Source organism: Pristis pectinata, chromosome 10 (assembly GCF_009764475.1).
Source record: "Pristis pectinata isolate sPriPec2 chromosome 10, sPriPec2.1.pri, whole genome shotgun sequence".
Classification (NCBI taxonomy): Eukaryota; Metazoa; Chordata; class Chondrichthyes; order Rhinopristiformes; family Pristidae; genus Pristis; species Pristis pectinata.
This window is the reverse complement of record NC_067414.1, coordinates 90,242,463-90,257,383: the sequence shown is the minus strand read 5'-3', so window position 1 is coordinate 90,257,383 and position 14,921 is coordinate 90,242,463. Positions and strand designations below refer to the sequence as shown.

The 14,921-nt window shown below is 46.0% G+C and overlaps 1 protein-coding gene across 1 annotated transcript in view; it reads left to right on the top strand.

The window, feature by feature from the left end:
- plb1 (phospholipase B1) overlaps nucleotides 1-14,921 on the top strand; it is a 141,697-nt gene that overhangs the window by 86,790 nt on the left and 39,986 nt on the right. Inside the window, exons 33-40 of the mRNA XM_052025451.1 lie at nucleotides 296-376; nucleotides 1,280-1,345; nucleotides 3,712-3,812; nucleotides 4,583-4,664; nucleotides 8,099-8,203; nucleotides 9,321-9,416; nucleotides 12,886-12,957; nucleotides 14,031-14,108. Of these exons, the coding sequence (XP_051881411.1) occupies nucleotides 296-376; nucleotides 1,280-1,345; nucleotides 3,712-3,812; nucleotides 4,583-4,664; nucleotides 8,099-8,203; nucleotides 9,321-9,416; nucleotides 12,886-12,957; nucleotides 14,031-14,108 (681 nt within the window). The remainder of the gene's footprint in view (nucleotides 1-295; nucleotides 377-1,279; nucleotides 1,346-3,711; nucleotides 3,813-4,582; nucleotides 4,665-8,098; nucleotides 8,204-9,320; nucleotides 9,417-12,885; nucleotides 12,958-14,030; nucleotides 14,109-14,921) is intronic.

The following is a 14,921-nucleotide window of genomic DNA, read 5'->3' as shown; positions in this document are numbered from 1 at the left end:
TGATGGACCATATCAGAGGGCAGTTAAGAGTCATCGACATGGGATGGGTCTGGATCAGACAGGCCAGAGTGGGGAAAGAGGGCAGATTTCCTTCCCTGGAGAGTATTAGTGAACCAGATTGGTCGGTAGTTTCGTGATTGTCATTCCAGAGGCAGGCTTTAATTCCAGAATTTATTTAATTAGCGGGGGGTGGTTGGAGGTTCTGCTTTGCTGCAGAGTGAGGGGAAATTCACTGAGGACCCATTAGATCTTCTGATGGGACTGGCTGAAAAGTCTTCCTTGCTTTCTTTTCCAGAAAATTGATTTTCAGAACGACTGGAAGATCATCAACCTGTTTATCGGGGGCAACGACTTGTGCAATTACTGCACTGATTCGGTAACCGAGCCTTTCTCTCTGTGCGGGTTCAGGAATGTCACAGGTCATAGTCGAGTTTATTGTCACATGCACAAGTACATGTGTGCACAGGTGCAATGAAAAACTTACTTGCAGCAGCATCACAGGCACATAGCATCAGATACGCAACATTCACGAGAAAAATATAAATTATACAAACACTATATAAGAAACAATACAATTAGAACCAAAGTCCATTGTGTTGCAAAGTGGTCATAGTGTCGCTATACTGAGGTAGTGATTAGGGTTGTGCCGGTTGGTTCAAGAACCAAATGGTTGAAGAGAAGTAGCTGTTCCTGAACCTGGTGGTGAGGGACTTCAGGCTTCTGTACCTCCTGCCCGATGGTAGCCGTGAGAAGATGGCATGGCCCAGATGGTGGGGATCTTTGAAGATGGATGTTGCCTTCTTGAGGCAGCGCCTCCTGTAGATACTACCGATGGTGGGGAGGGATGTGCCCGTGGTGTATTGGGCAGAGTCCACTACTCTCTGCAGCTTCTTACATTCCTGCATGTTTGAATTGTCGTACCAGACCATGATACAATCAGTCAGGATACCAACCAGTCAGAGTGGCTGCCCTTTGGAAAGGGTGTTAAATGGAAACATTTGTTCTTTCAGATGAGCAAAAAAAGATCCATGGAAAGAACAGGAAGAGTCATGCCTTGTGTCCTGGCTGACAGTTATCACTCAACCAACATTGCCGAACGGGATACCACAAGGATTTAAACAAAGCCTTCAGTGTACATAGCTCAGACCTGTGTGAATAGGCAGCTACATTAGCCACATTGGGTGAATCTGAACTTTATGGCTACCTTTCCCTGTAGTCCCTTGGCTCTTTGTATTCATAGGTTGCTGACCTTAAGCTGATTACCATTTCCTCTTCCTAGGCCCATTTTTCTGGTATAAACTTTGCTAAGCGGATTGAGGAAGCACTGGATATCCTCCACAATGAGGTAAGTTCACAATAACCCCTGCATCTCACCCCAACGCACTGTGAGCTGGCCAACCTTCCAGTGTGTATGCACAGTGAATTGACTTTATTTTTGATGCCGATGTCTTATAGAGTCATACAGCACAGAAACAGGCCCTTCCACCCAACTCATCCATGCTAACCAACTTGCCCACCTAAGCTAATCCCATTTGCCTGCACTTGGCCCATATCCCTCTAAACCTTTCCTATCCACGTACCTGTCCAAATACCTTTTAAATATTATAATAGTACCCGCCTCAACCACTTCCTCTGGCAGCTCGTTCCATCTGTGTGAAGAAGTTGCCCTTCAGGTTCCTTTTAAATCTTTCCCCCTCACCTTAAACCCATGCCCTCTAGTTTTTTTTTGAGTAAATCTGTGCTGTGGCTAAAAAAATAACATTTTCCAGGAAGTCATCGTATTGGATTGTGGAACTGCCTGATCAATGTTGAAGGCAGTCAATGACTTTGGTTTTGAGAGTGCAAAGAACAGAGTCATGCGTTGGCCTCATTAATACGGCCTCAACACGCTGAAGACGATCAGGTCGAGAACCCTAGGTTAAGCGTACATATTTGGTCTCTGCAGTTGAACGTCACTTTTAGTCACTTCGATACAGAGCAACAAGGAAGCCTTTATTTTGTGGAAGCCAGTCTTCAACTGAACTGCAAGCAGGGTACAAACAATAGTACCAGTGGTGAACACGTTACCTGGTCTCCGAAGCAAGTAGCAACTACCAACATCAAGTAGTTGGTTTACTTAGCAGCAATAGACGGCACACTTGTGGAGGCTGCACCTTAAGGGGGAATCTGTCACACTGCTGCCCCTGTAAAAATCTGGTCTAAATTCCATTTAGGGAGGGGCAGATTAGTCCTGCCCATATCTACAGCCACCTCTGATGTGTGTCTAAGCCCACCCTTGGAACTCTAGCCAGCTCAGCCTTACTGGGCCCAAGTAACCATGCCCAGCAAGAGAGGACTTGGCTTCATCCTGGCCCTCAAAGAAGCCCAAGTCCTCGGAATGAGGAGAGGTAATTGTAGTGTACATATGTGTGCAAGGATACCTTTAACAACTGAGTGCACTGTGTGATATGAACTTGATATGCCGTTGTATTGACACTAATGTTTGGTTGAGAGTCACTGCCATCAATAAAGGCTGCTCCTTTTTTTGCTCTACTTCTGTCTAAACCTTGCAACAATACAAAGAGACCCACAGGCACTACAGTAATCAGGCCCCAAGATCTCTGATTGCCTGATATAGGTCTGTGGGGAAGGGAAGCAAATTTCTGTTTGGCCCAGTGAGAGAGCCTTGTGCGCTTGATGGTTGGTGCAGACTCAGTGGTCTAAAGGCCTGTTTTTGTGACTCTATGAAAGTGCCACTGTTTTTCTGGTCAGCCAGCATTCCTGCAGGTATAGTCTTACCATTTCAACAGCTGAAATGATACTGCCCCAAGATCACTTATAGGAGAAAAATTATATAAGGTATATAAGGTATAGGAGCAAAATTAGGTCATCCAGCCCACTGGGTCCTGCTCCACTGTTCATTCATGGCTGATATTTTCAACCCCATTCTCGCACCCCCCCCCTTACCAATCAAGAACCCATCAATCTCTGCCTTAAATACACCCAATGACTTGACCTTCACCACCCCCCGTGGCAACGAATTCCACAGATCCACCATCCTCTGGCTGAAGAAATTCCTCCTCATCTCAGTTCTAAAGGGACGTTCCTTTATTCTGAGGCTGTGCCCTCAGATCCTAGACCCTCCCACTGATGGAAACATCCTCTTCATGTCCACTCTATCCAGGCCTTTCATTATCCAGCAGGTTTCAATGAGATCCCCCCTCATCCTTCTTAATTCCATCCAGTACAGGCCCAGAGACATCAAGCACTCCTCATACATTAACTCTTTCATTCCCAAAATCATTCTTGGGAACCTCCTCTGGGCCCTCTCCAGGGCCAGCACATCCTTCCTTAGATATGGCCCAAAATTGCTCACAATTTTGTCCTCATGATTTTGGACTTGCCCAACTCCTGAGCTCTGGAATTCTTCCAGTGATAGTATGGGAACTCCAGACTTAAGGTCTTCAGATGCATTTACCCCTTATCAGATGTAAAATCAAATCCACTTGGTGGCAGGGAAAAATATCTGTATGTTGTTCCAAGCATTGTGATCAACCTGTCACCACAGAAGAATAGTGATATAAAACGTCATCATTGCTCTCTGATGCACTTATTTCAGTTAATTAGAGCAGCATCTACTGTTGCACAATTTAAATGCTTTCTTGCTGCAAGTTCGACTACAATCTGTTCTTGCAACACTTTTAACTTTGACGTTTAACTGGACTTCTTTAGGTTCCCAGGGCATTTGTCAACTTAATCGAGGTTTTGCAACTCATTCCATTGCGAAGCCTTTATCAGGATAAGAAGCTGAGCTGCCCCAGAACACTTATGAGGTACAGTAATTGCACCGAGCATATATTTCCCTTGTCTTGCCACTTTGTCCCATCTTTGGGAGCTAATTTTGTGCACGAGAATGTCAAAAGAGGGTTTTTTTGTTTTAACATTCATTCATGGAATCACTCTAGGGTTTATTGCTGATTTTTAATTGATACTGATTTGAATAGCTACGTATTTCAAGGGGCAGGTAAGAGTTAACTGGTGGTCTGATATTAGCCAGACCAGATAAGGACAGCACATTCCGTACCAGAAGAGCATTGGCAAACCAGAAGAATTTCTACAACAATCTGATAGTTTTGAGGTCAACCCAATGCCATTTTTACTCTAGAATTGTCTTTTTACTGAACTTTAATTTAGATGCTGGAAACATGAAATGGAAACAGAAAATACTCAGAGTAACTGAGCATCTGTGGAGAGGGTTAGATCATGCGCTGATGAATTCAACAACTGCTGGGAATTTGAACTCATATTTTCAAGCACTGGTCCACCTACATGACCATTAATCTACTGTTGCATGGTGAAGTCACTCACTTTATGTCATGTGTCTGTTTTAGTGGTCAATATTAATTGTAAGGATTCTCTGTTATGATACTTGGATGATGCTGTCATGTGAATGGTTATTGAGCAGAATAAAGGCACGCCCCAGACCAGAAAGACCTTTGTACTTGACTAGTGCTACTGGCTATCGGCGCTAAAACTGAAGGAATATATGGCGTAAGGAAACCCAAGTTCTGTGATGAATAAATTGTCTGCTGTATATTTGCAGGATGTTGTGCTACTGTGTCGTGAAGCCTAGTGAAAACTCTCCAGAGTTGGAGATGATGTCTGAAGCAAACAGGGCCTATCAGGTACCTTCAGTGCTTTAACTTTGGGTGAATCAGCACTCCTACTGGATTATTCAAACTTTTGGGGGAGATCAGCAGTGAAATTCTGAGCTGAGTCTTGAAGTCGCTCAGCTGAGATACTACCAGTGCTTGACCGTACCTCCTCAAGGCTTCCTAATATCAAAACCTGCCCCCTCATGAAACAAAATATTGGCTCCTCCTGAAGATATGACTGAGATCTTTTGAGATGTCGTACTGAGAGCTCCCAATTATTGGATCTTGCCTCCCTCGACTTACATCATTGAATCAGGCCATTCAGCAGGCTGACAATAATGCTCAACCCCCACAGCATCTCACCAAATTCTTTCTCCTTCATCCGCCTGTCCAGTTAAATACATCAGTGACATTTGACTCAACCACTCTCTGTGGTGGTGAGTTCCACATTAAGACCACTCTCAGTGTTCAAAACTCTCCACCGGCAAGTATCTCGGCCACTGGTTTTGGAAGCACCTTCTTTACGTTCCCTCTTGCCAGTTTCTTTCATCATATTCAGTAAGTGTGAGATGAAATATTTGGGGAAGGAAACCAAGGAAATTGGTATTTGGCTTATTATTTTCACGTTTACCGAGATACAATGAAAAGCTTTTGTCTGCATGCCGTCCAAGACAGATCATTCCATACATAAATACAAGAGATTCTGCAGATGCTGGATATATCTGGAGCAATACACAAAAAATGCTGTAGGAACTCAGCAGGTCAGGCAGCATCCATGGAGGGAAATAAACAGTCAACGTTTCGGGCCGAGACTCTTCATCCATACATAAGTACATCGAGGTAGTACAAAAGGGAAAACAACAACAGAATGCAGAATAGGCAACGGACTAGACAATAAATGGCAGGATGCTAGAGAGTGTAGAGGAACAGAGACTTTGGTGTGCATGTCCACAGATCTCTGAAGCTAGCAGATTAAGTGTTTAAAAAGGCAACTGGGATACTTACCTAACCTATGATATAATAGGAGACTGATGGTTGACGATAGAGGTGTATAAGATCATGAGGGGCATAGACAGGGAGCGGGTGCTAAAAACAAGAGGGCATTGGTTTAAGATCAGAGGTGAGAGATTTAAAAGGGACATCAGGGGCGGCAGCTTCATGCTGAGGGTGGTGCGTATTTGGAACGAGCTGCCAGAAATAGTGGTCAAGGCGGGCACATTAGCAATATTTAAAAGCCATTTAGATAAGTACATGGATAGGAGAGGTTTAGAGGGCTATGGGCCAAACGCGGGCAGATGGGGCTAGCTCGCTGGGCAACAGAGTGGGCATGGACGAGTTAGGCCCGTTTCCATGCTCTATGATTCTGACCCTACAGGAGTAGGGAGGGCTTACCTGAACTGTACAAATCACTAACGCAACAGTTAGAGCACTAGGCTCGGTTTGGGTCAACACAGCACAGAATGTGATAGTACCAGAGAATACTCAATGTTATTAACCAGTAAGTCAGATTTTCACTTTTGTTGGATCTAAATCCTGGAGCTCCCTACTCAACAGCACTTTTGAGTGCACCTGCAACGGAATGACTCTAGCAGTTCAAGAAGATAGTTCACCACCACCTTCTCAGGGGCAATTAGGGATGCCAATAAATACTGGCCTTACTGGTAATGCCCATATCCTGAAATGGAATATATAAAAAAGCTATCAATTATTAAACACGGAAATCTGAAGGTTTCTTTATGAGCTGCCCTGCTCTTCAGATATGTACAAAATTCTTAAGTCTTGGCTAGGTAGATACAAATTTGGTATTTCCCCTGGCTTTGACTTCTAGAAGTCACTGTCTCAAAATATGGGGTCAGCCATTCAGGGCAAAGATCAGGAGAGATTTCTTCACCCAGAAACTTTGGAATTCTCTTCCCAAGAAGGCTGTGGAAGGTCAGTCACTGAGTATAGTCAAAACAGAGGTCAATAGATTTTTAATTCTGAAGAGATTCAAGGTATGTGGTTGTGTAAGAAAGTGGAGCTGACATAAAATATCAGCCTTGGGGTAGCAGACAGGAGACATTGAATAGTTTACATCTGCTTCTCATGCATAAATTTTTTTTTAATTCATTTTCTGGATGTGGGCTTTGCTGGCAAGGCCACCATTTATTGAGCAGCCCCAGCTACCCATGAGAAAATGGCAGTGAGCTACCCCCTTAAACTACTGAAGTCCTTCTGCTGAAGGTCCTCCCACAGCACGGTTGAGTTGGGAGTCCTAGGATTTAGACCCAGCAACAATGAAAGAAGATGGAGTTCAACCCGGATAAGTGTGAAGTTATACGCTTCAGGAGATCAAATTTGAAGGCAGAATACAAGGTTAATGGCAGGACTCTTAGCAGTGTGGAGGAACAGAGGGATCTTGGGGTCCACGTTCATAGATCCCTCAAGGTTGCCGCACAGGTCGATAGGGTTGTTAAGAAGATGTATGGTGTGTTGGCTTTCATTAGTCGGGGTATTGATTTTAAGACCCGCAAGGTAATGTTGCAGCTCTATAGAACTCTGATTAGACCACACTTGGAGTATTGTGTTCAGTTCTGGTCACCTAATTATAGGTAGGCTGTGAAAGCTTTAAAGAGGGTGCAGAGGAGATTTACCAGGATGTTGCCTGGATTGGAGAGCATGTCTTATGAGGATAGGTTGAGGGAGCTGGGGCTTTTCTCTTTGGAGAGAAGGAGGATGAGAGGTGACTTGATAGAGGTGTACAAGATGATAAGAGGCATAGATCGAGTGGACAGTCAGAGACTTTTTCCCAGGGCGACAATGGCTAACACAAGGGGACATAATTTTAAGGTGATTGGAGGGAGGTATAAGGGGGATGTCAGAGGTAAATTTTTTACGCAGAGGGTGGTGGGTGCATGGAACGCACTGCCGGCAGTGGTTGTGGGGGCAGATACATTAGGGACATTTAAGACGCTCTCAGATAGATACATGAATGATAGAGAAATGGGAGGGTCTATGTGGGAGGGAAGGGTTAGATAGATATTAGAGCAGGATAAAATGTCGGCACAACATAGTGAACCAAAGGGCCTGTACTGTGCTGTAATGTTCCGTATTCTAAGAGTGAGACATTTCCAAAACAGGATGGAGGGTGACTTGGAGGGGAATCTGCAAGTGGTGGTGTTCCCCTGCACTAGTCCTCCTTGATGACAGAAGGTGGGATTTCAGGAGGTGCTGCTAGAGTAGCCTTGGTGAGTAGGTGCAGCGCACCTGATGTCCTTGTATCGGGCTACAGGCCCCACAGCTGAGGTTTGACATGGTGCCAAGACGAAGCATCCCAAAGGATCCCTCGACCGACATCGTGAAGGGACACAGCACTGACGGTGCAGTACCCTAGGGAATGACCTGCAAGCCGGACAATAGGGCATTGGGTTCCTCACTGTGAGACTGACACTCACCCACTTCTCTTCCTGCTTCACCCCCTCCAGCGCAGCACTCAGATGCTTGTTGAATCCGGCAGGTATGACTCCCGAGAAGATTTCACGGTCGTCTTGCAGCCTTTTTTCCGCCATGTGCAGATCCCAATTTTAGAGGTAAGTGAAGATGGCTTTTTATAGTGAAATTTTAAAGATCCCCCTCTCCTCTGTTCTTCCTCCCAGTTGTTTACTTCCATTATTATTGCAGGAGGTGGACCTCACCGGGAAGGTCAGCATGTATTGCACATCTGTGTTTGCCCTCAGGAGGGCGGTGCTGAGGTGCCTCACCCCTCCCTGAACAGCAGCAGTGGTGTGGCGAAGGCAGTGGTTTGATGCCACCGCATTGGGTCAGCCGGACGTTCCCCGATGACATCCCAGAGCCGGCTGCAGGTCCTTGGACTGGATGCTGGGTGTGGGGCTGCAGAGCTCTGTCTCTGAAGGGCGGCGCGGAATTGATGGAGGTTTACCACAGCTTGGCTCACACTCGCACACCAGAGGATTTAACGCACTGAATATAAATTCCTCGACTCCTGCCATGACGTGATATTAGTCTTAGAAGAAACTCAGTGCAGAGTTGCTGTAATCACTCCCCTCCATTTGTTAGGTGGCTGGCTGAGCTGCGACCTCACAAATCCAGTGACCCCGGTTCAATCCTGGCTTCTGGTGGGTGCCTGGAACAGGCTGCCAGCAGTAGTGGACAAAGCAGATGTAACAGTGGCATTCAAGAGGCTTTTAGATAGATGCATCAATCTGCAGGGAATGGAGGGATATGGATCATGTGCAGGCAGAAGAGATCTAGTTTAATTCGGCACCATGTTCAGCGCACACAATGTGGTCCGAAGGGCCTGTTCCTGTGTCGTACTGTTCTTTGGTGCTATGTACAGCTTTGCACATTCTCTCCATAACCGTATGGGTTTCCCCTGGGTGCTCCCACATCCCACAGTCGTGGGGGTTGGTAGGTTAATTGGCCGCTGTTAAAAAAAACCCTAGTGTGCGAGTGGTAGTATCTGGGGGATGTTGATGGGAATGTGGGGAGAGTAACGTGGGATTCGTGGTCAGCACAGACTTGATGGGCTGAGGGTCCAGTTTCTGTGCTGTATGACTCTATAATGTTGTTTTTTATTTATTCAATGCAAATGAGTTTATATCTTTAGTTTGATTATTTAGATTTCTCAACCTGTAGTGTAACTGAGTGGCCTATTCTATCCTATGTACCTTTCCTTTTTCTATTTAGAATGGACATCTGGACACCTCGTTTTTTGCCCCAGACTGTTTCCATTTAAGTCAGAAGTTCCACACACAGATGGCAAGAGCTCTCTGGAATAACATGGTAAGATATTATTTGACTACTTATTTGTCCCTGAGGTGCGGACATCGCTCTTAACCCTGGCATTTAATGCCCACGCCATCATGCTGCCTGTCCCGCTGAGTTCCTCCAGCATTTTGTGTGTTGCCCCAGATTCCAGCTTCTGCAGCTTCTTGTGTCTCTGTTTGATCTCTATCTTGGTTGTCCCTGAGCTGAGCCGTAAACAGTCAACCCACTTTGGTGCATCTGGTCAGATTGGGCTGGATGGTAGATTTCCTTCCCTGGAGGGCACTAGGAGCACAATTAGGTTGTCAAGTTAGCCCAGTGGTTTGAATGGCCGCCATGTTTTGTTGTTCCGGATTCCAGTGGCACAACTAATAGGGCTGCTGCCTCCACACCAGTGACCAGGGTTTAATCGTGCCCTCTGCAACTGTCTGCGTGGAATTTGCACATTCTCCCTGTGACTGCATGGGCTTCCTTTGCGCGATCCAGTTTCCTCCCACGTCCCAAGGACGTGTGGGTTGGCAGGTTAATTGGCTACTGTAAAATTTCCCCTCATGTGTAGGTGAGCAGTGGAGTCTGAGGGGGGAGGGGGTGATGATGGGAGTGTGGGGAGAATAGATTACAGGGGAAATTAGTGGGAGATCAGGAGTGCTGTGAGCCGGCATAGACTCAGTGGACTGAATGGCCACCTTCTGAAGACAAAGGAGAATGTAGATGCTGTGGGCTTTGGAAACTGGGCTGGTTGCTTGAGAGATCAGACCCAGAGGACAGGAGTTTCCTCTACATTACCATAACTAGCTCCACATTCTCCCCCACAGCCTGAAATCTCAAATTGATTTCCTGGCACCAAAATCACCACCCTGACAACAGGGGTCAATAAGCTCTCTTCCCTCGGCATTGCATTTTCAGACACAAGCAGCCTTGAGAGTGCAGATGCCATTAGCAAGATAAAAGGTCCATTAGCACCGGAAACACAAAAGGAACAAATATTACCACAGCTCACCTGAATGCAACTGCAAATTGACACAGCAAACAACAGAAAGTTCATTCACCTCCCAAGGTGACTGTCTGTCCTTTCACATGGAGACACGAGAGACTGACCTCTGGAGCAACAAGCAATCTGCTGGAGGAACTCAGGGGGTCGAGCAACATCTGCGGGACGAAAGGAATTGTCGACGTTTTGGGTCGAAGCCCTGCGTCAGGTCCTTGCACGAGCCGGGTGGTAGAGTGGTGAAGCGACTGCAACTGCTGCCTCTCAGTCCTGACCTCCAGTGTGGAGTTTGCAGGTTCTCCCTCTGACTGCATGGTTTTTCCTCCGGGCGCTCCAGTTTCCTCCCACATCCCAAAGATTTGCAGGCTGGTAGGTTAATTGCTCACTGTAAATTGCCCCTAGTGTGTAGGTGAGTGGTAGACTCTGGGACAGTTGATGGGGATGTGGGGAGAATAGATTATAGGGAAAATTAGCGAAGGGGATAGGATTGCTTTGTGAGTTGACATAGACTTAATGGGCCAAATGGCCTGTGTCGTAGGAAATAGGGAAGACTTATTTTTGGAATTCGCCACCTCAAGAGGCAGTGAAAGCAGTCTTCAGATGTTTTTAAGACACCATCAGTTAGATACCTGATAAGCAAGTGGGTTTAATGTGACTGGAAGCAGAAGGGAATATGGAGTTGTAGAGGGGGAACAGTTAGTGTTTCAGGTCGAGAAAGTTCATCGGAACAGACGTTTGATCCAATGATCCATGTACAACTTCAGCAGCACAGCACTCCCTCCGACTGCACTGAAGTGTCAGAGCAGTTTGTTTCTGGAGGGACCTCAATATTGGATATCGGAATCAATATCGAATTCTCCAATTATGGGTAACCCGCTCTTTCTTTATGTCTGTATCACAATTGGCCACTTCTGCCAGTAATCCATCTGTGGCTTCGGCTCATTTTTTTTCTCTCCACTAGTATAGGCTGGGCATGTCCCACAGACCTGCGGTTAGCGGTGTATACCACAGGCAAGGAAGCAAACCGTGCTGCTAAATTCCACATGAACCCGACAGGCCTCACCCTATCAGAGATATTCCCTTTGATCTACACGTCCTTTGCCTACCTTCTCTGTTACTGAAAACTAACTCGTTTTCTCTCTTTCCCAGTTAAGATGAAGGATCTCAGGACTCTAAACATCAAGTGTTTCTCTTTCCACAGAGGCTACCTGACATGCTCGGTGTTTCCAGCATTTTGTTTTTAAGTTTGAACATACAACCATTTGGCTGACAGACAAGAGTACTCCCCCTTCAGTGTAATCAGTAGTGACTGTGACACTTTAAGCCAGTGTTACATGATTGACTACACTCTGGGCCGTAGCAATTGGCTGTAGAGGTTTACATAATGAGTTGAAGATGTCCTTGGAATAAATGAGTCCTGTTGTGCTGAGTTCTTGAGTCATGACCCTGTTCAATTCCTTGTCCATTAGAACACAGAACAGTACAGCACAGGAACAGGATCTTCAACCCATAGTGTTGTGCCAAACTAATTAAACTATTAATTAAACGCCTAACTAAACTAATCCCTTCTGCCTATGCAATGTCCATATCCCTCCATTCTCTGCATGATCATGTGCCTATCTAAGAGCCTCTTAAACGCCTCTATCGTATCTGCCTCCACCACTACCCCTGGCAGCGAATTCCGGGCACCCACTACTCTCTGTGTAAAAAAAAACTTGCCCCACACATCTCCTTTGAACTTAACCCCTCCCACAAATTCATGCCCTCTAGCATAAGGCATTTCAACCCTGGGAAAAAGATGTGGGCTGTCTACTCTATCTATGCCTCTCATAATCTTACAAACTTCTATCAGGTCTCCCCTCGGCCTCCGCCGCTCCAGAGAAAACAACCCAAGTTTGTCCATCCTCTCCTCATAGCGCATGCCCTACAATCCAGGCAGCATCCTGGTGAACCTCTTCTGCACCCTCTCCAAAGCCTCCACATCCTTCCTATAATGGGGCGACCAGAATTGAATGCAATACTCCAGATGCGGCCTAACCAGAGTTTTATAAAGTTGCAAAGTAACTTCCCGACTCTTGAACTCAGTGCCTTGATTAGTGAAGGCAAGCCTGCCATATGCCTTCTTTATCACCCTATCAACCTGTTACCCAAAGAACCCTGACACTATATTAACAAATGAGCCACATTGTCAACCACATTTCCAACACCACACTCACCAACCTGCACCACACACCCCCCCCCACCCCTATCACTGCCTGCTCCCACCCAGTGCTGTTTTAATCACATTAAACCACACAAAGATGTCATAAACATTCAAAAATCAGGATCCAAAGACATCCTTTGATCCCAACATGAACTTGAACCTGGACCACAGATGCATCTATATCTATTCTCTGGCTCAGAGAACCATGAGCAGTGCAAGTAGTTCCAAGGAGGAGAGAAGATAGGTCATTGTAACCTTCGGGAAGAAAATTAATTGTGCTTTTTTTTCTAACTTAGTTACAACCAGTGGGTGAAAAGTCCGATTTCCAAGATGTTACAGCAAACATCTCCCTGAGCTGCCCATCACAGGTAAGAATCTGGGTACAGAGGTCCTCTGGAGCGAGAACCAATGGGTTCTTGAATGCTCTGGAAATCAAGAGATGGACAGAGTGTTGGCATGGTTGAAAAGGTAGTGGGGCCAAGCCCAGCAAAGGCAACCCCTCCTCTCAATTTCTCATTAACTATGTTACAGACAGGGACATATAATATGTGCTTAATGTGCCCCTCCAACAGCAGTCAGGTTGAAATTCCCAAGTCTGCTCCTGTATTTGCAGGTGACTGAGTTCAGCAGAGGATCAGTGGTGATCACACTCAGTAGACTGTTCCTGCTTTGACTTCTTCCGATCTTAATATTGTGAGCGGGTTCTGGAGAATCCGATTTCTCTCCAGAGTCTTTGAATGTTCTTTTAAGGCAGAAACTTGATTAACGTGGGGGTGAAAGGTTGTCAGGCGAAAATGTGAAGCTGGGAAAACGATCAGATCAGCCCTGATCTTATTCAATGGCAGAGCAGGCTAAAGAGTCCGACTCCTGCTCCCAACTTATATGTTCAAAAAGTACGTGTCTGAAAATATTGCTGGAACAATTTTCCAGAGGCTACCTTCAGAGCACTGCTGTGCATTGCTCTACTCTGCTGTGCTATGTGCCTGTGATGCTGCCACAGGTAAGTTTATCATTGCACCTATGCATACATGTACTTGTGCATGTGACAATAAACTCCACTTTGACTTTGGCTTTGACGTTACATCCAGAGGAATCTTTCCATACACATCCAAATTAAGTTGTCGGCATCGGAGGTTTCAATTTAAGGTGGTGTCGCAAGAGACTGCAGATGCTGGAATCTGGAGCAACACACAATCTGCTGGAGGAACTCAGCGGGTCGAGCAGCATCTGTGGGAGGAAAGGAATTGCCGATGCTTCGGGTCAAAACCCTGCATCAGAAACGGTCCTGCTGCAGGGTTTTGACTCGAAACGTCGACAGTTTCTTTCCTCCCACAGATGCTGCTCGACCCGTTAAGTTCCTCCAGCAGATTGTCTGTTGGTTCAGTTCAAGGTGCTGTGGAAGAGTTTCATGTGGGGTTTTGTGTACTTTATGCTATTGCAGGATCAACCCTTTCTTCGAACATTCAGGAACAGCAACTATACATACCAAGGTGCAGATCCAACCGCCGACCCCCCTGAGGTATGTCGTCATTCAGTATTGGTATTGGTGTTGGTTTATTATTGTCACTTGTACTGAGGTACAGGGAAAAACTTGTCTTACAAACCGATCGTACAGGTCAATTCATTACACAGTGCAGCTACATTGAGTCAGTACAGAGTGCATTGAGGTAGTACAGGTAAAAACAGTAACAGTACAGAGTAAAGTGTCACAGCTACAAAGAAAGTGCAGTGCAATATGGTGCAAGGTCACAACAAGGTAGATCGTGAGGTCATAGTCCGTCTCATTGTATAAGCGAACTGTTCAATAGTCTTATCACAGTGGGGTAGAAGCTGTCCTTAAGTCTGGTGGTACGTGCCTTCAGGCTCCTGTATCTTCTACCCGATGGAAGAGGAGAGAAGAGAGAATGACCCGGGTGGGTAGGGTCTTTGATTATGCTGGCTGCTTCACCAAGACAACGAGAGGTAAAGACAGAGTCCAAGGAGGGGAGGCTGGTGTCCGTAATGCACTGGGCTGTGTCCACAACTCTCTGCAGTTTCTTGCGGTCCTGGGCAGAGCAGTTGCCATACCAAGCTGTGATACATCCAGATAGGATGCTTTCTATGGTGCATCGGTAAAAATTGGTGAGAGTCGAAGGGGACAAACCAAATTTCTTTAGCCTCCTGAGGAAGTAGTGGCGCTGGTAAGCTTTCTTGGCCGTGGCATCTACCTGATTTGACCAGGATGGGCTGTTGGTGATGTTCACTCCCAGGAACTTGAAGCTCTCAACCCTCTCGACCTCAGCAACATTGATGTAGACAGGTGCATGTACACAGCCCCCTTTCCTGAAGTCAA